This window comes from Trichosurus vulpecula, chromosome 2, assembly GCF_011100635.1.
Source record: "Trichosurus vulpecula isolate mTriVul1 chromosome 2, mTriVul1.pri, whole genome shotgun sequence".
NCBI lineage: Eukaryota > Metazoa > Chordata > Mammalia > Diprotodontia > Phalangeridae > Trichosurus > Trichosurus vulpecula.
Genome location: NC_050574.1, coordinates 363,590,697 through 363,613,344, shown reverse-complemented (window position 1 = coordinate 363,613,344; position 22,648 = coordinate 363,590,697). Strand labels below are relative to the sequence as shown.

The following is a 22,648-nucleotide window of genomic DNA, read 5'->3' as shown; positions in this document are numbered from 1 at the left end:
CAACTTTTCTATATACTACCAACATAACTCAAAAAGAAGAGAAATAAAAAAACCTGTATAGTGTATAAAGCATTTTTGAGTCCAGCTACAAAGACTCCCACAGGAATTATATGAATACAACCATAAAATCCCTTTTACAGAAATATAGAACTAAATAATTAGATATTAATTTTCCTCATGGTTGAGGGCATGTCAATAGAATAAAAACAATAGTACCTAAATTAATTAAAGATTCATTGCCACATCAAACTACCAAGGGATTACTAGGAAATATAATAAAATTCATTTGGAGAAATAGAAGATCAAGAATCTTCAGGGGAATGATGAAAAAATGAGAGAAGGAAGGGGACCTATCAGAACCAAATTTCAAACTATGAGGTTATTATTTGATGACTGACCACTGCTTTGTAGTTATCAAAACTATTTGGTACTGCTTAGAAAATATAGCTGTTTATCAGCGGAATAAATTGGGTACACTATCTAATGAAGCAAACAAAATCTAATGGCCCAGCGTTCAAGAAACCCAAAGATACAAAGCTATTGGGCTAAGTACACAGCTTGACCAAAACTTTGGAAAGTAGTCCAGCAATGGTCTGGCAGAAATTAGTTTTAAACCAACATTTCACAGAATATACTAAGATAAGCTCCAAATAGATATATGTAAAGATCACATCCTAAACAAATTAGAAGAGGAAGGAAAAAAAAACCTGCCTTTTGTATCTATGAGTAGGGGAAGAGTTCATGGACAAATGAGGGATATAGAAGATAGGATGAGAAGAAGAAAAACATAAGTGCTTGGTAAATGAAAAAAATTTAACCACGACAAAAAAAAGACACAATGTATGGTCTACGTTCGTATGACTGAGAGAGAGCTGGGGTGCAATGCAGGCCAATGACAATAATGCTAAAAAAGAAGAAAAGAAAGACTGTGAATGAATTATTTAAAAAATAAGCAAGAGAGAGTTGAAGTTCAGATGGATATACTGGGCAGTGTTTGAACTATGTTAAATTTGAAATCTACACTGGAGAGGAGAAAGTCAAGAAGGGAGGTGGAGCCAAGATGGCGGCTGGAAAGCAGGGACTTGTGTGAGCTCCACACCAGGACCCTCCAAACACCTATAAAAATGGCTCTGAACAAATTCTAGAACTGCAGAACCCACAAAATAGTGGAGGGAAGCAGGGATCCAGCCCAGGACAGCCTGGATGGTCTCTGGGTGAGGTCTATCGCAGAGCTCAGCATGGGAGGCAGCAGGACCAGCCAGACCAGGAGCCGGGCAGAACAGGCCCTAGCACCCTGAATCAGTGAGCTGTGGCAGTTACCAGACTTCTCAACCCACAAACACCAAACACAACAGAAAAGGTTAGTGGGAAAAGCTGCGGGGGGACAGAGTTGGCAGTTCGGCCACCCCGCCCCGCCCCCCAGGGGAAGCAGGGGAGGTGCAGCTACAGAACTACAGCTGCAGTTACTTCTGGCCCCAGGCCCATATGGTGGGAGGAATTAAGTGGCAGATCAGAGCAGGAGTGCAGAGCCTGCTGAAGATTTGCATCAGGTCCAGGTTGGTGGTTCTTGAGGAAGGAGGAGTGCTGGGGTGGCAGAGCTGGCTATATAGAAATAGCTCTGAAATCAACCGCACATCCCCTCAGGCTTGGAACAAAGTACTCTTTGCTCTACAAGCAGTGATACCCCGACGAAAAACTCAAGGGTCAAATAAGTTGGATGGAAACATGGCCAGTCAGCGAAAACGCACCCAGATTCAGTCTCAGACTTTGGAATCTTTCTTTGGTGACAAAGAAGACCAAAACATACAGCCTGAAGAAGTCAACAAAGTGCAAGAGCCTACACCAAAAGCCTCCAAGAAAAACATGAACTGGTCTCAGGCCATGGAAGAGCTCAAAAAGGAGTTGGAAAAGCAAGTTAGAGAAGTAGAGGAAAAATTGGGATGAGAAATGAGAATGATGCAAGAAAACCATGAGAAACAAGTCAATGACTTGCTAAAGGAGACCCAAAAAAATACTGAAAAAAATATTGAGGAAAACAACACTTTAAAAAACAGACTAACTCAAATAGCAAAAGAGCTCCAAAAAGCCAATGAGGAGAAGAATGCCTTGAAAGGCAGAATTAGCCAAATGGAAAAGGAGGTCCAAAAGACCACTGAAGAAAAGACTACCTTAAAAATGAGATTGGAGCAAGTGGAAGCTAGTGACTTGATGAGAAATCAAGATATTATAAAACAGAACCAAAGGAATGAAAAAATGGAAGACAATGTCAAATATCTCATTGGAAAAACCACTGACCTAGAAAGTCGATCCAGGAGAGATAATTTAAAAATTATTGGACTACCTGAAAGCCATGATCAAAAAAAGAGCCTACATATCATCTTTCAAGAAATTATCAAGGAGAATTGCCCTGATATTCTAGAGCCAGAGGGTAAAATAGAAATTGAAAGAATCCACAGATCACCTCCTCAAATAGATCCCAAAAAAGAAAACTCCTAGGAACATTGTCACCAAATTCCAGAGCTCCCAGATCAAGGAGAAAATACTGCAAGCAGCCAGAAAGAAACAATTTGAATATTGCAGAAAAACAATCAGGATAATACAGGATCTGGCAGCTTCCACATTAAGGGACCGAAGGGCTTGGAATACGATATTCCGGAGGTCAATGGAGTAGGATTAAAACCAAGAATCACCTACCCAGCAAAACTGAGTATCATGCTCCAAGGCAAAATATGGATTTTCAATAAAATAGAGGACTTTCAAGCTTTCTCAGTGAAAAGACCAGAGCTGAACAGAAAATTTGACTTTCAAACACAAGAATCAAGAGAAGCATGAAAAGGTAAACAAGAAAGAGAAATCATAAGGGACTTACTAAAGTTGAACTGTTTTGTTTACATTCCTACATAGAAAGATGATGTGTATGATTCATGAGACCTCAATATCATAGCAGCTGAAAGGAATATGCATATATATATGTGTGTGTCTATGTATGTATATATGTAGGTATATATATGTATATATATATATATATATATATATATATATATATGTATACACACACACAAGGGGCACAGGGTGAGTTGAATATGAAGGGATGATATCTAAAAAAATAAAATCAATTTAAGGGATCAGAGAGGAATATATTGAGAGAGGGAGAAAGGGAGAGACAGAATGGGGTAAATTATCTCGCATAAAAGTGGCAAGAAAAAGTGATTCTGTAGGAAGGGAAGGGGGCAGGTGAGGGGGAATGAGTAAATCTTGCTCTCATCGGATTTGACCTGAGGAGGGAATACCATACACACTCAACTGGGTATCTTACGCCACAGGAAAGAAGGAGGAAGAAGATAAAAAAGGGGGATGATAGAAGGGAGGGCAGACGGGGGGAGGAGGTAATCAAAAACAAACACTATCGAAAAGGGACAGAGTCAAGGGAGAAAATTCAATAAAGGGGGATAGGTTAGGAAGGAGCAAAATATAGTTAATCTTTCACAACATGAGTATTGTGGAAGGGTTTTACCAGAATGATACGCATGTGGCCTATGTTGAATTGCTTGCCTTCTTAGGGAGAGTGGGTGGGGAGGGAAGAGGGGAGAGAATTTGGAACTCAAAGTTTTAAAAACAGACGTTCAAAAACAACAACAACAAAGAAAGTTTTTGCATGCAACTAGGAAATAAGATACACAGGCAGTGGGGCATAGAAATTTATCTTGCCCTACAAGAGAAGAAGGGAAAGGGGGATGGGAGGGGAGTGGGGTGACAGATGGGAGGGCTGACTGGGGAACGGGCAACCAGAATATACACAATCTTGGAGTTGGGGGGAGGGTAGAAATGGGGGAAAATTTGTAATTCAAACTTTTGTGAAAATCAATGCTGAAAACTAAATATATTAAATAAATTAAAAAAAAAACAACAAATCTACACTAAATACCATAGTGTACATAATGGAAATTCATGGCTTCCTTTTCTGTTTTCCTCTGTATAGAGAAATATTCATATTTGTTGCTATTGGGTCTTTTTAAAAAGGATAAAAGCAATCCTGAATTCTGGACCCAATAGCATCTGGGAAAAAAGAACCACCTTTTACTTGTATTTATATAATTAGTTGAATCATTCTTGTCCTTCTATAGCTGTCTATACCCGAGGAAAACAAATTCTCTGACCCATGCAACCATACCCTGGCTTCACGTTTCCTCTGGGAGAAGTTACCTTAAAGCAAAGTGCCCAGGAAGACAACATCAACCTCTACACGGCTAATCTGGCAGAACCAAATTTATTCAGAGCAAATACATTTGAAATGATTTTTTGGAATAAGACCTATTTGTTATAATGGTTAGTTGACCTCTCAGGTTGCTTTCATTTCTAATTCTATGATTCTATGATCCTATGATTTTTACTATAATGACTGACATTTATATGTGCAAATTCCTAAAGCAGCTGTGATTTCATCCATGTAGGAATTTCTTCTACCAATGTAGAGCCCAACTTTATAATAACTTAATGGCATGCATGGGTTTGAATCCCAGCTCTTCCATTTACTATCATTACTTTTTCCATTGTATTTCACTGCTTTAAGACTTAGAACGACAACACCTTAAATCTGGAAGGGACCTTAGTAATCCTCTAGGCCAGTGATATCAAACTCAAATAGAAATGGGGGACACAACCATTCTAAGGATCCTGTAACATATTGACTTAGAAAATGACATATTAACATTATCTGTGTTCGGTTGTACTTTTACTTATTTTGTTAAATATTTCCCAATTACATTTTATTCTGGTTTGGGCAGCACTCTGGAAATGTTGTGACTTCAGTGGGAAGGAGCCTGCATGTGTGACACCTCTGCTGTAGTCCAGTACTGTAAAGATGAGGAAACTGAGGCCTAGAGAGACTAAGTGCCTTGCCCAAAGTCAGCAAGGTGCATTGTCTTTCATTTTGGGGCATGAGGAAACATGGCAGCAGCCTCATCATGACCTTGGAATCAAGAGGGCCTGGATCCACATTACTGATTCTTAGAAATCAGTCTAAAAGCCTTTCCCATCAGTTCCCTTGCATGACAATGAAATGCTTAGAAGGGGAGACATCCAGTGAAGAACTACTGCCTTGCTCATCCTAAAGGGCAGATCCAATGGAGACGAGGTGTGGGACTTAGGAATCAGTATCCTCTTATTATAGGTGAGGTCATAGAAAGGGCCTTTAATTTTTGTTTGTTTGCTCCCACGTAGGCATGACAGCAGAACAGTTTGTTCCTAGTGGACCCCGCCTGAGATTATACAACTACGAAGAGAAACACTGGACTAACCTCATGAGTTGGCAGCACTCGACCATGTATTTCTTCTTTGGACTTTCTGGATTGGTTGACATCTTGTGCTTCGCCACCCGTGCACTGCCAGTTTCCTTAAGCAAGATGATGCTCTCAAATGCCTTCTTTGTGGAAGGTAAGCCTGAGTGGGTATTTTCCTTCATCCACCACTCCTTATTAGGGATTACATATGTGTGTGTATATATATAATGTATATATAATATATATGCATGTATATATACACACATATGTGTATGTATGTATATATACACACACATACAGATAAACACATGCAATTATACATTAAAACTGGCAGAGCTCTCGGAAGCCATTTAGTCCAGCTTCTTAATTTTATAGATGAAGAAATACTTTGTCCTCAAGGAGAGTTATGGTTGATTTCTCAGTGCAGTCCTGTGAGATAGAGTAGCATTATCCAGGCCTACGTTTAGAGCTGGAAAGGGACCATACTTCGGTCCAACCCCCTCTTTTTACCTCTGAGAAAACTTGGCCCAGAGGTTAACTTACTTGTCCAAGGGCACATAGGTAGAATGTAATGAAGCCAAGATTTGAACCCAAGTCTCTTGACTCCACATTTAGCCTTCTTTCCTTTGCCATTGCTTCTTTTTCATTTTTCAATTTTTTTTGAAGCTCGGATGCTAACCTTTTTTCCACTAGTTATTTCCTGATAGGCACCAAGCCAGCATCTAGTAAACATCTACATTGTACTGGAGAAAAAGATAAAAATTAAACTTTTCCAGTCCTGGAAGAGCTTCTGTTATATCAGGGTGAAACAACATGTACAAATATAAGTGAATAGGAAATGTCTCCACATTGAACACATTTCAGGTGAGGAGAAGGAGGAGGAAGAGGCTGTAGCTGCAGGGGGAAATCGGGAAACACCTGATGTAATAGGAGGCTGTGAGCTGGGCTTTGCAGGGAGTTAGGGTTTCTAAGAGGTCCAGGTAAGGAGGGATGGTGGCAGAAGCTTGGGGGTGTATGGGCAGCTTGAACGAAGGCATAGAGGCGGTAATGGAATGTTGTGTGTGCAATAGGAGTTCAGTTTCAACCCTTCTTTGTAACAATGACAGTTAAGCTAAACCAGTCACCTCAGTCATCGAACCATTCTGTACCCATAAACCTTCCATCTTTCTACAAAGAGGGGGAAATTGTTTTTCATCATCTGTTATCCTAGATCAGTATTGAGACATTGCAGTCAATCAGCATTTGGTTGCCTTTTCAGTGTTGTTTTCATTTATATTATTGCCATTGTGTGTATTATTCTCCTGGACCTGCTCTGTTTGGTATTCAAAGCCCTTCATAACCTAGCCCTACCTTTCCAGGCTTCTTATACTTTATATTCCCTATCATGTACTCTTTGATCCAGTGACACTGGCCTCCTGGCTGTTCCATGAACAAGACACTTCTGTTGAAGTAAAACACATCTTTGTCTCATCCACCAGGTTTTATCTTTTACTTCCACACTCATGGCCGGGCAATGCTGGACATATATATACATCAGCTGCTTTTCCTGTCTGTCATTGGTGCAGCGATCTGCATATTCATGGAATTTCTCTTCCGGGGCAATATAGTTTTAGAGCTCCTCGGGTCAAGCTTTGTGTTGCTTCAAGGCAGCTGGTTTTGGCAGGTAAGCCTGTGCTTCCACTTACCCGAGGCAGCATTTACATTTAGAAAGGGATGTCCTGAATGCTCAGAGAAACCCCAGTGAGAACCTTGCCAGGGATTGGCCAAGAGGGAGCCCCTTTCTGGGGATTCACGTTAGAAAGCAGTTGCTGTCCTCAAGGAACTTGCAGGCTAATGGGATGATAAAAGAGTCCGCGTGATTGATTATCTGTCTGTAATCTGAAGACCAGCCTAGCTAATTTCAGAAAAGGTTTCTCACCAGACTGATCATGGGGTGACAAATTTTTCAGCTAGAGAAACTTTAAAAAAATTTCAGAATTTATCCCTCCCCACTCTGCTATGCAAGACATTCTTATAACAAATGTTTTTTTAAAGCAGTTCAGAAAACCAACCAACAAATGAGTTGAGTCTTACAATATATATAAAATATTCCGTACCCTGAGTCCCTCACCTGTGCAAAGAGGACCTCTTGATGACAATCTACTAAATTGGAGAAGAATTGAGATTTGTGTACATAGAGTGAGTACACATAATGACAAAATCATAGGTGATATAAGTTTGCGTATATAATAAAGAACACATTAATGACTAATATACCTACACATAAATTTAGGGAGGTGGAAAAACAACTGGTAAATCTAGACTAGTTAGGGAAGAATTCCCGGAGTACATTCAATTTGCAGTGATCACTGATGAGAAAGATGGTGAGAAAAGTCAACTCACCAAGAACTTTATGGTCTAGTTAGAAGTTCCAATTTCGTAAGTGATAATAAGCTGTAATAAGTAATAATTTCATAAGCAATAAGCAGTTATGGGGACTTTGGAAAGAGGTAGATGGCACCATCAAGGCAACAGGAAAGATGTGACAATTTGAACAGAGAGGAGTGTTGATTGAGAGGCTGAGGAAGTGCAGACTGGTGAGAGAAATGCCAGATTTGGAGCTGTTCGGAAGAAGGAAATCAGTCAGTCAAATCTGTCAGTAGCAAGCATTTATTAAGTAAAAGCAACAAAGCCATCCCTGCCCTCAAGGAGTTCACATTCCTCTCAGCGGAGAAATGAACATGTCTAACTACATTCACATTATATACAAAATAAATATGAAATAATTTTTGGGGTGTGGGAGGTGGCAATGGAGTTGAGCTTTGAAGGAAATAAAGGGAGAAAAGGACAAGGAGGAGGCAGGAATGATGGAGTGATGTCCTAGCCAGGTATAGAGCACTGGGCTTGGTGTCAGGGAGACCTGAATTCAAATCCAGCCTCAGACACTTACTCGCTGTGTGGCTTTGGGGCGAGTAAATTAAGTTCTGCCTACCTCAGTTTCCTCAGCTGTAAAGTGGGGATCATAATAGCACCTACCTCTCAAGGTTGGTGTGAGGATCAACTGGGATAGTAATTATACAGCATTTACCATAGGACCTGGTACATAGTAAGCATGATACAAATGTTAGCTATAATAATAATTATGATGATGATGATGATGATGATGATGATTATGGGGATAATAATAGCACCTTCCTCTCAGGGTTATTGTGAGAATCAAATGAGATAATATTTGTAAAGTGCTTAGTTCAGCACCTGGCACATAGTAGGGGCTTAATAAATGCTTATCCTCTCTCTTTCCTCAAATAATTGAGTACTGGTGAATTTTTTCAGTTTAATCGGGTTTTTGGCAGTGTGTCTTTGACAGGAAACTAAGTGCAGGAAATTTATGGGCATTTTAGGGGTGTTATGTGAACAAATATTGTATCAACTAAGTGATTTGGTTTCTAAAAGAGAGAATATTGGACAAATTTAAGATTTCTGCTCACCAACAAAATCAGACTGAGTCCTTTTGATGTTTATTATTAGTAAAAAGTAATTTGACTTTGGATGCAACAGAAATTTATTCAGGCCTGTTAGGCATGTATTCACTTTCCTTATAATGTTCCCCGTTCCTTTCAGTGATTTTTATTAACTTTAGAAGCAAATATTTTTATTGAGCCATAGTCTCATCTTCCTGCCAAAATGGATGTAAACACTTCGGTGACACAGGGGAGGAGAACTGTCCCTCTGCCCAATCCAAAAGTGTCTTGTAGCTCTGGCCCCCCTCAGGCATGAGGTAGAAAAGTTTGTTAACTATAAATAATGGGTGTGGTTCTATATTGGTGGAGGAAGTTTTCTCACCCAGAGTACCCTACGCCAGTGAAACCACAGGTCTACCCTTTCCCCTCCCATACATGGATAATACAGATTATCTTGTTTTCTTTGGCAGTAAGAATATAGACATTTTCCATTACAGTACTGGTTCCCTGGCAAGGAGGGTGCTTTTTTATTTTCCTCAGCAGTCTCAGCACCTGACATGATACCTCTGTTACTTGTTGTGCTTGCCATACTCTTGTTATGCTATCTTATACTTGCTAATTGGTTGATACGCTTCTTTGGGGTAACTCCAGACCTGGCACCTCTTTCCCCATCCTCCATTCCCTCAGTTTTCCCTATATTACAAAAATACAGCCAAGCTCCAGCCACTTGCTGGATATACTGCATTTCGAGCAAATACATTTAAAAATGATTTTTTGGAATAAGACATGTTTGTGAGTCAGGGTGGCAGAGTATGGTAGAAGCAGTTTTTATAAATCTTAAAGTGCTATATAAATGACAGCTATTATTAATCCACTTGTAAATAACTGAGAATTGACTCTAGGAGAATGAATTTGTTTCTATGGTGTTTCCTTCGACAGGAAGGATACAATTCAACTGTGTTCTCCTAAAGAAAAAAAAAGGAGAAATTTGTATTCTGCTTTCTTGTAGTGAGCATGTCATTTGAGCTCCATAGAATGGCACAGGGACAAAGATAGCTTGAACACTTACTAATCTTTACATTGTTCCTGATTGTAATGACTTTGCCTTCTACAATTCCATGTCTTTGAACTTCTGGACATCTTTAAAAGGGAATTCTTTTAGAGTTTCTGTTGTAGCTTTGTACCAGTACTACCACTGGAAGGAAGCATTTACAAGACTCCATCAACAGACTTAGAAAAGAACTGGTGAATTATACCATCCTTTGGTGTGTAAATTTAATTCAATAAACTTTGAGGTGCCATCCAGGCACTGAACTGAAATTATAAGGATGAAAATGAGAAAGCTCCTGCCCTCGAGGAGATTACATTAAGGTCATAGTTGTTGGTGAGTGCGTTTTCAGAAACTACTCTTGGATCAGAGAGGAAATCTGAGGTTAATGTTCTTAAGCACTAATGCTATAACTCTTTTAATATTTTCTTTTCCTCTATAAATGTCTAGACTGGTTTCCTTTTTCACTTGGTGGCCAGATGAAATAATAACTTTGAAATATTTGAGGCCTTGAAAAAAATAAAACAACCCACTGAATACTCAGGACCAAAGGAAGTGTGCACATTGTCAGGAAATGAAAGCCTCAGCTGCAGCTTTTCCCAAAATCCACCTGTGAGAAAAATATTCAGTGTCTGAGAATTTGTTTTTGCTTAGTTGGCACATTTCCTCTTGGAATATATGAATATTCTATAACAGAAGCTTTATCTTTAGTGTGTGCCTGCCTTAGTGTCTCTACTTTTCAGTTTCTTTTTCAGCGTTTCCTCAGTGTCTAGAATTCATGGTGGTACTTGTCTTCACAGACAGTCAACAGTACCCTGACACACACACCTAGGATCAGAAATTTGGAGATTATCTAGGCCAGGTGTTCTTAACTTTTTTTGCACGACCTGATTCCCTTCCCCTCTCCTTCCCACTCCCTCACTTTGAAGGTCTAGTGATGCCAGTGACCCTTTTTTCACAATAATGTTTTAAAATGCATAAAGTAAAATACATGGGACCACAAAGGGACTTAAGAATTAAGAGACTGGGCCTCTGAGCAGAGGTATTTTTTTTTGGGGGGGGTGGAGGTTGGGAGAAGGCGTTAACAGCAGGTGGAGATCTTCTATGAGCTCTTCCTTCCCCTTTCTCCTTCCCACCCTTTGACCATATCTGTCACCCTCCCCAAAATACTCCAGTAGATTCCTATCAAACACTATATGAATGTATAGGTTTGGGTAAGAATATTTGTTGTTCGCAAGCTTCTGTCAATCTGATTTCTTTTCCAGCACAAACCCAAGATGCTACCTCACGTCTTTTCTTGTAGTCCTCTTTCTTTCTTCTTTTATAGAAGATCGTATGAGGCAGATTCTCATTTTCCAGATACCAAAGGCCAAACAGTTGGTGCTTTTGGGATGGGAGGAGATGACTAAGTAGATTATTGTCCTTGCTTTTTAAAATTTTATTTATTTTTCAATTATCAAGCATTTATTTCTCTCCCTTTCATCTTCCCCCCCACCCCCATGAATAAAATAAAAAGGAAAGAAAGGAGAAGGAATACACAACCTTTGTATCAAACAGGCGTAGTCAGGCAAAACAAATTCCCACATTAGTCACATTCAAAAATGTGTTTCCCATTCTGCTTATCAGTCCATCATCTCTCTGTCATGAGGCTGGGTTCTTTATCATCAGTCCTCTGAAATCATGGTTGATCCTTGTGTTGGATCAACATTCTGAAGTCTTTCAGAATTACAATATTGATATTACAGTATAAATTGCTTTCCCCGTTCTGTTCCTTCAATCTGCAGCAGTTCTTATAAGTCTATCCAGGTTTCTGTGAAACCATCTTTGCCTTCATTTCTTATAGCAAAATAGTATTCAGCCACTGCCCAACATCTATTGGCCCTTTTAAAAGAAAGAGCACTTGGTAGCTCTTGGGTAGCAGGGGGACTCTCTCCAGGCCCTATTCCCAGATTTCCCAGCTCCTCATGTAGAATCATGGGAACTGAAGTCATTTTCTTTCTGCGCTTTCCTATTATTAAGAGGCTTAAATCATTAAGATGAGTGTATTGAGTCATGGGATTGAGGCCTTACAGCAATCTTGCTTGGTGGTGCTGGGTGATGCCTTTCCTCATCAGAGTTGAGCCTTAGTTCTGGAGGAGGCCCCTATTTCTCTACCTTTCTAAGCAGATATTCAAGAACTAGGTGTGTTGAGCAACAGCTCCATCACTCAGTGCCATCATTTCTGAGGTCATCTCTGTCACTAATTGGGATTAGAAAGGTGAGGCACTTAGATCTCTCTATCAACTGCCAACTTCTGGCACAGAGGTCTTTTCCTTCCTGGTATCATTAAGAGACATAGCCCGAGTCAATGGTCATAATGCCCTCTGTAAAACTGGGAAATTTGGCATTTCTGTTATTTTATCCCTTTAAAAAAACACAGTTTCTCTGTTACTAATTGACAAATGAAAAGCTCAGATAATTTGCTGGTTATTTTATCTTCATGGCCCCAAATAGCTATGTGGTTGAGGTTTTTTGTTGTTGTTGTTGGTTTTGGGTTTTTTCCCCCACTGAAGTTACTGGTTGTTGGTGACACAGAGACCCGAACAAAAAAGCAGACTTATGGTGTGGTGGGAAGAATATTGGACATGGCTTTAAAAGATCCAGGTTCACATTCCAGCACTTGCTAGCCGTATGGCCCTGGGCAAGTCAATTCATCTTTCTCAGCCTCTGTTTCTAAAATGGGGATAGTCTTATTCTGCTTACTACCTTATAGGGTTCTAAGGAATGTGATTTAAAAAAAAAACTGTTAAGGAACCATATAAACATGATAAGTTGTTGTTAGAGTCTCAGAAGACCTTCCCCATCTTTGCGCTTTGTAAGAGGGAGTTTCTGGGTAGGAAGAAGGCTGAAGGCTAACACCATGACTTTGTCTACATGAATTTGGTGAATTGGGCCATGATGCAGTTCAGAAAGGCCATGTGTTTGCCACAGTAATTGCTCTTTCACAATTGCCACATATAAATCTTTGAGACCCTATCTTATTTTCTTTTTATACATAATTATGAGCTTTTTTTTTGCTTTTTTATTACTGAAACTTAAATACATAATAAGAAAAGAAAAAGAAACATTATAAGCTTAAATATTGAAGCTTAAATACAATAGGAAAAGAAAAAAGCATGTCATGTGCACAGCAGAACACAAGAGAGAGCTCAGAATATATAGCAATAAATTGGCATTTCAAGAAAGCCTATATAATAAATACTGTGAGTTGAGAGCTGCCCATCTTTTCTTACTTGTTAGTTTTCTTCAGTCCTCCCCCCTTCCTTCTCCCTCACCCCCCAGGAAGGCTACAATTAACCACAGATATATTTATATGTAGAGTTTTGAGCTCTTTGGATGGCCATGTCTTCAGGTTAAGCCATCAACTGAGAAAACCACCTAGGTAATGCAAGTGAGAGCACGCTTTACCCTGACTTAACCAGCTGAGTTAGAATTCTTTGAGAACATCTGAATGAATTGATTGATGTGGGTGAAGTGAGCATAGCCAGGAAAACAATGTAAACAGAAAGATTGACAACAAAACTGAATTTAGCACTACACAATTATAATGACTAAGGGAAGAGTTGAGTAAAAAAGCACCTCCCTTCCTTGGGGTCAGAGGCCGGGCCACTATGGGTAAAGAATACGGCACCTATTGGGGAACTCCGTCCAACAACCCAGGGTTGGTTTTCCTGAACAGCTCTTTTTCTTTTTCTTATTTTATTCCTCAGGACATGGGATGGTTCTCTGGGTCCAGGAGAGTGGAGGGACATATCAGAACAATAAACAAACAAACAAACAAATAAATAAAGATGATATAAAAATTGATAAAGATGTTAAAAATTAAAGGAAAAAAAGGAAAAAGGAGGCAAAAGAGTTAAAGAAAAGGCTTGATCATGTACTCTGGGTGGTTTGTTCATGAATTATCAAGACAATCACTGTGGTTTTCCACTTTTCTGTGGCTGTTTATTTTTAGATCATCCAGTCATCCCATTTTTGTCGAGGAGGGTCACTGATTCTGAGGCTTTCTCCTTAAGCGTTAAGGCTTTGGCTCTTCTCTCTCTTCATCATCTCTCTTAGAAATCTCGTCTGCATTCTAGGTTTGTCATTTCTGTGAGGATGAAAGCCCAAATTCCCAGGTCTTTCTTCCAGACTCCAATCTGGTCTTGCATTTTCAGCTCTCAGTAGGCTGTCTCCATTTGATCTTTCCCTCTTTCAAATCATAGCCAATTTAGGATCCTATGAGTATGGATCTGGAGCTGGAAGAGGCCTCCGAGGCCATTTAGATCGGGGTGGGGAACCTGTGGCCTTGGGGGCCACTCGTGGCCCTCTAGGTTCTCAAACCCTAATCCTTTGACTAAAGGGCTGCACTTGAGGACCTAGAGGGCCATATGTGGCCTCGAGGTTGCACGTTCCCCACCCCTGATTCTCCCTCCATTTTAGAGACAAGGAAACTGAGGTCTAGGGAAGTTAAATGATTTATACAAGGTCACACAGGTAGCATCATGGATGGGATTTGAACCCAAGCCCTCTGACTCCAGGGTGAGTATTCTTTCACTCTCTCATGGCTCTCTGTACCACACTATCTAAAAATGGATTTATTTCTTCCCTCACTTGCTAATATCCTGTTATTCGTCAAGGACTTTGGAGCCATCCTGGATTTTTTTCCTCCATTATTCCTGCCCCAGCTTCCTCAGGAGGCTTTTACAGAAAACTGTACAATCCAGTAATACATTGAACAATTGGCCTTTATTATATTAATTACTATAATTTTATTATAATATTTTTATTTTTAAATAAAATTTATTGTAACAACTATATATTTTTCAAAAAAGACTGGGTGTGCCTTTATCCTCCAGGCTGGAAGTTTATTATCTTTCCCCCCAAAACCCTTCTTCTCTCCTCAACTTTCCTGTTACTGTCGAGGGTATTTAAATCCTCAAAGTCATCCAGGCTCACCACCTTAGTGCCACCCCTGACAGCACTTACTACTCCTTATCCAATCTTCGGTATAATCCTGTTGTTTCTACCTTCCCAGCATCTGTAGGTAGCCTTGAGGCAGGTAGGTGGTGCAGTGAGTAGAGTGCTGGGCCTGGAGTCAAGAAAAACCAGGTTCAAATCGAGCTTTGTGACCCTTACGAAGTTACTTAATCACTGTGTGTCTCAGTCTCCTCAAGTGTAAAATGGGAATTATAATAGCACCTGTCTGCCAAGGTTATTGTGAGGATCAAAGGAAATAATATTTGCAAAGCATGTAGCACAGTATGCTTGGCATATAGGAAGTACTTGATAGGTGCTTGTTTTCTTCCCTTCTCTCTGTAACAACGATGTTAATTAGAGCACCAGCACACAGGAGGGCTGCTAGCGCAGGATCTTTGATCTGCTTTTCTAAGGAAAGCAACTTTAAGGGATTAACAATCTTACTTTAATTAAACATACATATATCATTCACTTAGTTCAGGGGGGAAAGCCAGCATCCTGAACTTCAGAGCAAATACAAACACAGAAAAAATACAAACAGAGCAAACAACACAAACCATTCTATCCATAGCAATACATAGTTACAAGAGAAGCACCAATATCTGGATTTTCAAAGCCAGGGGTTGTGGGGGCGGGGAGGGGAGCTGCTTCAATGGCTTGCCCAGAGTCTCAGGACTCTCATGACCCTATTTGGCAGTTTCTTGGCAAAGACACTGGAATGTTTTGCCATTTCCTTCTCCAGCTCATTTTATAAATGAGGAAACATAAGCAAACAGGGCTAAGTGATTTGCCCAGCTAGTAAGTATATGGAGCCAAATTTGAACTCAGGTCTTCCTGACCCCCAGGCCTGGTGCTCCATCCACTGCACCACCTAGCTGCCCTCTGACTATGTTACCCCTTACTAAATCAACTCCAATAGCTCCCTAATGTCTCCAGAATAAATATCAAGTCCTCCATATGGCATTTGAGGTTCTTTATAATCTAGCCACTTCTTACTTTTTCCACTCTTGTATTTCACTCCTTTCCACACACACCGTACCATCCAGCTTACTTCCCTGACCTGACTTCATGCCTCGGGGTGAGGTGGGGTGGAGGTTTCCAAGTTTCCCTAGCTTCCTTCAGGACTTGTCTCAAATCCTGTCCTCCAAAGGAGACCTTTCTCAGTCTTCCTCCTCTCTGCTCAGTGCCTTCCTTCTGAGATTGCCTTCCATTTTCACTGTAGTCATCCTGTATGTACATATTTTGTTGTTGTCTCTCCCTCTAGAAAGTAAGCTTCTTGAGGACAGGGACAGCATTTTGGCTTTTCTTTGCATCCCCAGCACTTAGCACAGTGTGTGGCATATCATATGTGACTAATGAGTGCTTGTAGAAGCAATGTTGTAATAAGAATCAACTGTGAAGGCCTTACAACTCTGATCAGTACAATGATCCAAGAAAATTCCAACAGACTCATGATGAAAAATGCCATCCACCTCCAGAGAGAGAACTGATAGACACAGAGTACAGATTGAAGCATATTTTCTCTTGATTTTTTCTTGTTTTTTTTTTTTTGCCACATGGCTAATATGGAAATAGGTTTCCTGTGACTCCACATGTGTAATGGGTATTGTATTTCTTGCCTTCTCAATGTGTGTGGGGGGAGCTGGAGGGAAGAAGAGAAAGTGGAACTCAAAATTTAAAATAAAAATGCTCATTGACCAGCAGATTTTATGAGCCTCAGTTTCCTCACATGTCGAAAGAAATTTGCAGATGATTTCATTTCCTTCTAGTTCTAAATCCCAGGAAGTCTGAGAGGTGATATAGCGGGCTCTTACACCTGGCCTTTATGTGCTTTAGGCAGCTGCAGCCTGCATTACTGGAAAGAACAGAAGGCCCATTTTTGTGGCAATCAGGGTCTTGGGTGTATGGCTTGCCAGTAAGCCTGAAACCATTTTTAAAACTTCACCATCTTTATGATGTATCTGATGGCTTCAATGATGATTATTGTTTTCTATTACAGATTGGCTTTGTATTGTATCCCCCTGATGGAAGCCCTGAATGGAACCAAACAGATCATGGCAACATGTTGTTTCTGACCGTTTGCTTTTGCTGGCATTATGCATTCGCTTATTTCATCCTGGGTGTGAATTATGCTTTTATCACCTGGTAAGTTAACTGCCATTGGTCATTAGGGAGCAGTTCTACAGAATCTAAGGTATATAGAGACTTGGTGGTGCTGAGCTCTGATTCATTCAGAGCGCCTAAAATGAAAGTCAAGGAAGAGGAATGCTGACTCAATATTTCTTGCAGACAATAACATTACTGTTTAGAAAAGATAGAGGGGACTCATGGAGGTTTCTGGATGCCATGCTAAGCAGTTTAGACTTTATCTGGTAGGCAATAGGGAGCTAATAAAGATCACAGCTGTATTTTGGTAAGATTTTTCTGGGCACTATATACTAATGGGACCCCCAGAAATATTTATCAGATACATTAAAACATAAAGAGATGAGGTCATTCCTACTCCTTCTTTCTTTAAATGTCCTTACTTGCCTGAGCTGTCAGTTAGCAATCAATCAATAAACATTTATTAAGCAGCGACTGTGTGCCAGGCACTGTGCTAAGCACTTGGGACACAAAAAGAGGCAAAAGTCAGTGTTTTAATTGGTGGTTTTAGCATGTTGTCTATCCTGATGTTAAATGATAATTCGTTTTAGCCAACCACTTACGGATTTTAGGAACATGGAAGATGCCAGATATGTGCTCCTACACTTCATTCCCTCTGTTCATTCAATGCAAGGGTAATCCTCTGAGGATTCAGGGCATTAGTGGATGTCCCAGAAACCCCTTGAACCACTATTGGCACTGCCGAAGCCACTGACTACTGCTTAGCATCTCTCATGCCACCTCCAAGACTAACTGGGAATGATGTGGGAGTTGGGGGAGAAGATGGCCCATGCCACAATGGATTGTATGGTGTGGAGGGGAACTAGGTATAGGAAGCAAGAGAGGTAGGAGGAGGCCAGATTATGAAGGTCTTTGAATGCCAAACAGGATTTTATCTTTGATGTTGGAGGTAATGAGGAACCACCAGAGCTGACTGAATAGTCATGGTCAGACATACACTTTAGTATAACTAGCGTGGAAAGTCCAAGGTGCTGATTAGCTACTCAATTGTAACTTAAAGTTCAAGAGAGTTGCCAGGAGGCACCCAGAGGTTTTTAATTCTAAACTCTCCACAAATATCAGGTCATGAAACAGCAACATTAGGCAAAAAGATAGGTAAAGCTGCTTAAGAAGTGAATTTTCTTTTGTTTTCTTTTTCTTTTTCTTTAACATGGGACAATTAATACCCAGATAAGTCACAAGTGAGGGGAAGGAGAGAAGTTGCACTGATGTGGTTTTTTAACTGAATTCTTTTGTCTGAATTTTCTGAGATTAATGTTGTATTGAAAAAAAAAGCAGTGGTATAAGGCTCTTAATGCTTTTTGTTTGTTTTTGAACATCACGAGAGGCAGTGTGGCACTATAGTTAGAGGCTGGTCTTGGAGTCAGCAAAACTTTGGTTCCAGTCTTGTCTTTAATACATGATAGCTGTGTAACTATGGACATGTTATATCTTCTCAGTGCCTCAGCAACTCTCTAGGCATTTATAATACAGATGAATTGTCAACCTGTATCCATGGAGGGAATTTGTACCCTTGTAGTCCCATTCTGAGGAAGTAATAGGTCTGGACTAAGTCAAATGGACCAAAACATTTCATTTAATATGTCCAGAACCAAATTCACCACCCTTCTCCTGGATAATCTCCCCTTCCTACCCTTCATTTTTCTCTCTTAGAGTTCTCACTTTCTCAGCAAGGCATTCACAATTATGATATACTCAAATAGAGAAAAGTTCAGTGGGTTTATGGTTCCTACAAGTGGATAATTAATAGTTACAAATCAGTGCTAAATTTAAGCTATTCAGCAAGACGCCGAGAGCCAGGTGGTCCCAGTAATGTGCATGAGGAAAATATGGCTTAGACCCTAGCGCAGATTCTCATTGTTCAGAAGCAGGAGCTTCATGTTTCCCCAGAAGCAGCTCAGGACCGAGATTGGTCATTATGATTATACACTTTGAGTTTCACGGGTCTTTGTTGTTGCTTCCATTTATATTGTTATAGTTATATATGTTATATTGTTATAGTTAAATGAATATTGTCTTCCTGGTTCTGCCTCCTTCACTTTGCGTGAGTTCACATAAGTCTTCCCATGAATCTCTCTAGCCTTCATATTAATTATTTCTTAGAGCACAGTTATATTCCATTACATCCATGTACCACAATTCGTGTTGCCATTCCTCCTCCCCAATCAATGCAGCCTTTGCTACTCATTAGCAATAATAAATAACAACTCCTTCATTTAGTGTTTTAGGGTCTGAAAACTCTCTGGCACATGATTTCAGTTGATCTTCACATGTTCCCATGAATTAATACAAATAATGCTATCCTCATTTTATGATGGGAAAATTGAGCCTCGAAGAGGTTAAATGGTTTGCTTATCGACATATGGTCTTGGAGAATTAGAGAACTTTATACTGGGTGAGATTAATTTATACTTAACTCATTAGCATGGTGTTTAGCACATTTTTCTTGTTGTTCGTTCGTGTGCTGCTCTTCATGACCCCCTTTGGGGTTTTCTTGACAAAGATTTTGGAGTGGTTTGCTATTTCCTTCTCCAGCTCATTTTGCAGATGAGGAAACTGAGGCAAACCGTTAAGTGACTTGCCCAGGGTCACATAGCTAGTAAGTGTCTGAGGCTAGATTTGAATTTAGGAAGATAAGTCTTCCTGACTCCAGGTCCAGCACTCTATCCACCATGCCACCTAGTTGCCCTTCCTAGCACATAGTAGGCACTTAATAAATATTTATTGAATTGAATTGAAAAACTACACAAATGAAAACCGTTGCTTTTGTTGGCCTTATCTTATACAAGCTAATATATATATTGTGGTGTTAATTTGTGAAACAAGCTATTTGCCAGTATGGATATAAGCAAAAGCCAATTACGAGGATTCTTGTATACAAGGGAAGATGGTATGGTAAGGTAGAATGAGTACTTTACTGGGAGTCAGAAAAACTGAATTTATGACTCATATCTCCCATTGAGGAGATCTGCCATCTTCCACACTGTATGATATTGGGAACACCATGTTGTGTTTGGGTCACCATCTAATGCCTCTGGGCCTCATTTTCTTCATAAATAATAGGATGAGGCTGGACATAATGATTCCCAAAATCTCTTCTAGCTCTACTGGACTTTATATCTCTGTAGTTATTTCGCAGTAAAGGTGCTTTGTTGACCTGGTAACAGCCCATTCCCTTCCACAAATAACACAACCAAATGCTTTCTTGGGTTCATATAGCAGTGACTCTCTATGAGGAAAATACTTGTCTGCATGTAGTTTGTATTAGAGCTGGGCAAGGGGTAAAATCAGCCGGATTATTCATGATTTTGTTCTGCCTACAGGTAGGATGTACCTTCTACTCCCTTCACCTCATTCATTCTCAAAAATCCAATCACTTCCCCTCCTCAGCAACCCATCTCAGATGCTGAGCTGCAAAGGGAACCAAAAGACTAGGAGACTAGGAAAGGAAGGGGTTAGAAGTGGTTCGGAACAGGTCCTACCCAGAAAGGCCAGGTTAGGCATTTGTATAGAAATAATAATTGAAGTCACGGGAGTGAATGCGATCACCTGGGGAGACAGTATAGAGAGACTGGAGGATCAAAAACAGACCACTTTAAGGGAGGAGGAGGAGGAGAAAGAGGAGTAAGCAAGGGAGACCCAGAATTAGATAAGAGAGACAGGCAGCGAATCATGACCATGAAGGCCAGGGAAGAAAAGTTATCACAAAGGAGGAGGTGGCATAATCGAAGTGACTGTTCAGTTGTCTGCTCTTTTGGATTGCCCTTTCAACTTGAAAAGCTAATTCCCTTGATTTGATTTACAATGTCCCCAATTCAAATCTGTTTAGCTCTGTCTAATGACAAACTATTCTTTCTTCTCAGGTTAATTAGATCAAAAGTTAAGAAGAACTTTCCTTCTGACATGAGATTGCTGAAAAATGTTGAACGAGACCAAGAATCAGAAGAAGAAATATAATTTTGTTAGGCGTCCCTGCTTTTCCAGTTAGACTTCTTACCCTTAGGTTGATGTCTGCAAACGTGGTTTGTGCCATTATTCTCGTTCTTAGGTGACTAGCCTTGTAAAGGGCAACCTCCAGGATAGTTTATCTTGTCCTTTTATGCAACTAGGTCCTGTAAGGGTCAGTCTCTGCATACTGTATTCTCCCACCTTGCTAAAGTATCTGCATGTATTGTTTTTAGGCCCAGGTGTACATTTGGAGAGTGGTTCACTTTGCACTTTAATCATGGAATTAGAGGGTTGAGTGGGGTTTCCCTGACAATTTAGCCCATCCTCCTAATGTTTGATGTTGCACATGGAAAAAGATGTGCGCTATTTTTCCTTAAGATGGGCTTAGATTATCTGAGTTAAACTTGCAACTGTTTGTAATTTATTAAGCACAGGATTTAGAGGAAGCATGGTGTAGTGGATCGGGTACTGGCCTTAGAGCTAAGAAGATCTGGTCTTCTGTGCATATACTGGCTGTGTGACCCTAAGCAAAGTCACTTAGCACCTTGGTACCATGGGCAATTCTCTAAGGCTTTGATACAGACAAAGTGCTGATGGGCCTTGGTAGAGGGAGCTTCCTTACCTGAGAGCACCCTATACCAATGAAATCATAGGTGGTCCAGGCACAATATCCTGCCCTAAACTCAGAATTAACATGCCCTCCATGCCAATGGGTGAATGTCATTCAGAGCAGAGACTTTGCATCTTTCTTGCTAGCTATCCACCCAGGGCCCTGTCCTCACTGGCACTTGGTGTGGACATCTGTTGGCGGTAGAATGGACTCAATAGAGATAATAAGACACTCCCAAGTAGCAGCTGCACAAGTTAATGTATGTTTAAATTTATATGTGAATAAAAATATTTAACCTACATGGTCTCTATTTCTATGTCTTCTCACAGTAGTCTTTAAGCCAGTTCCATGAGAAGAGTAGATTAGAAAGCAATCCGAGGGTGGATAAATCCCCCTTAGTCACTCTAGTGCTAGATCTGGGATGTGTCAACTTGCCAAGGGAACAAGCAAGGAAGTTAATGAAGGAGGCATTTTACTTTTACTTAATCTTGACATTGCCATGATCTTCAAGGGATAGGACTGTCATCCCCCAAAGCATCTCCATGGTGTCGAGATGTTCTTTGATTTGGGTCTTCATTATGGTTAGATTGACCATGAGTCAGAAATCTACTATGGACAAGAGGAAAAATCTCACAGAGCACCTTGAAGCTGTAAGCCTGGGCCTTGAGCCAAGCTGAGAGGAAGGTTGATGAACAGAATGAGCCCTGACTTCAGAGTCCTGGATTCTGGTTCCAGCTGGTTCTGAGCCTCATTCTCTGCTCCTAGAATGAGGAGGGTAGACTAGACCAGAGGTGTCAAACTCAAATAGAAATGGGGGCCACTAAGCCATACATATGGATCCCTGTGGTTTACATATTGACTTAGAAAACCGCATATTATTATTAAGTGCTATTACATTTCTATTTTGTGAAATGCTTCCCAGTTGCATTTTAATCTGATTCAGTTTATATTCTTTATTGTTTGACACCTTTGGACTAGATGATCTCTAAGTTTCCTTCTGGCTTTAGAACTGATTGCAGCATGTGCTGTTTTCAAGAGTCATTCCCGATTATCCCATAGTGTTCCCATATTTGAGTCAGTGGCACTGGGGATACAAAGAAAGGTAAAAGACAGTCACTGTTCTCAGAGTTCACAGTCGAGTAAGGGAGACAACATGCAA

General features: G+C 40.3%; 1 protein-coding gene across 1 annotated transcript in view; it reads left to right on the top strand.

Annotated features, from left to right (window-relative positions):
- Positions 1 to 21,788, top strand: part of TMEM45A (transmembrane protein 45A) — a 94,339-nt gene extending 72,551 nt beyond the window's left edge. The window contains exons 3-6 of the mRNA XM_036743068.1: positions 5,221 to 5,433; positions 6,758 to 6,942; positions 16,765 to 16,910; positions 20,795 to 21,788. Coding sequence (XP_036598963.1) covers positions 5,221 to 5,433; positions 6,758 to 6,942; positions 16,765 to 16,910; positions 20,795 to 20,888 — 638 coding nt within the window. The 3' untranslated portion in view covers positions 20,889 to 21,788. The remainder of the gene's footprint in view (positions 1 to 5,220; positions 5,434 to 6,757; positions 6,943 to 16,764; positions 16,911 to 20,794) is intronic.
- Positions 21,789 to 22,648: the final 860 nt, after the last annotated feature.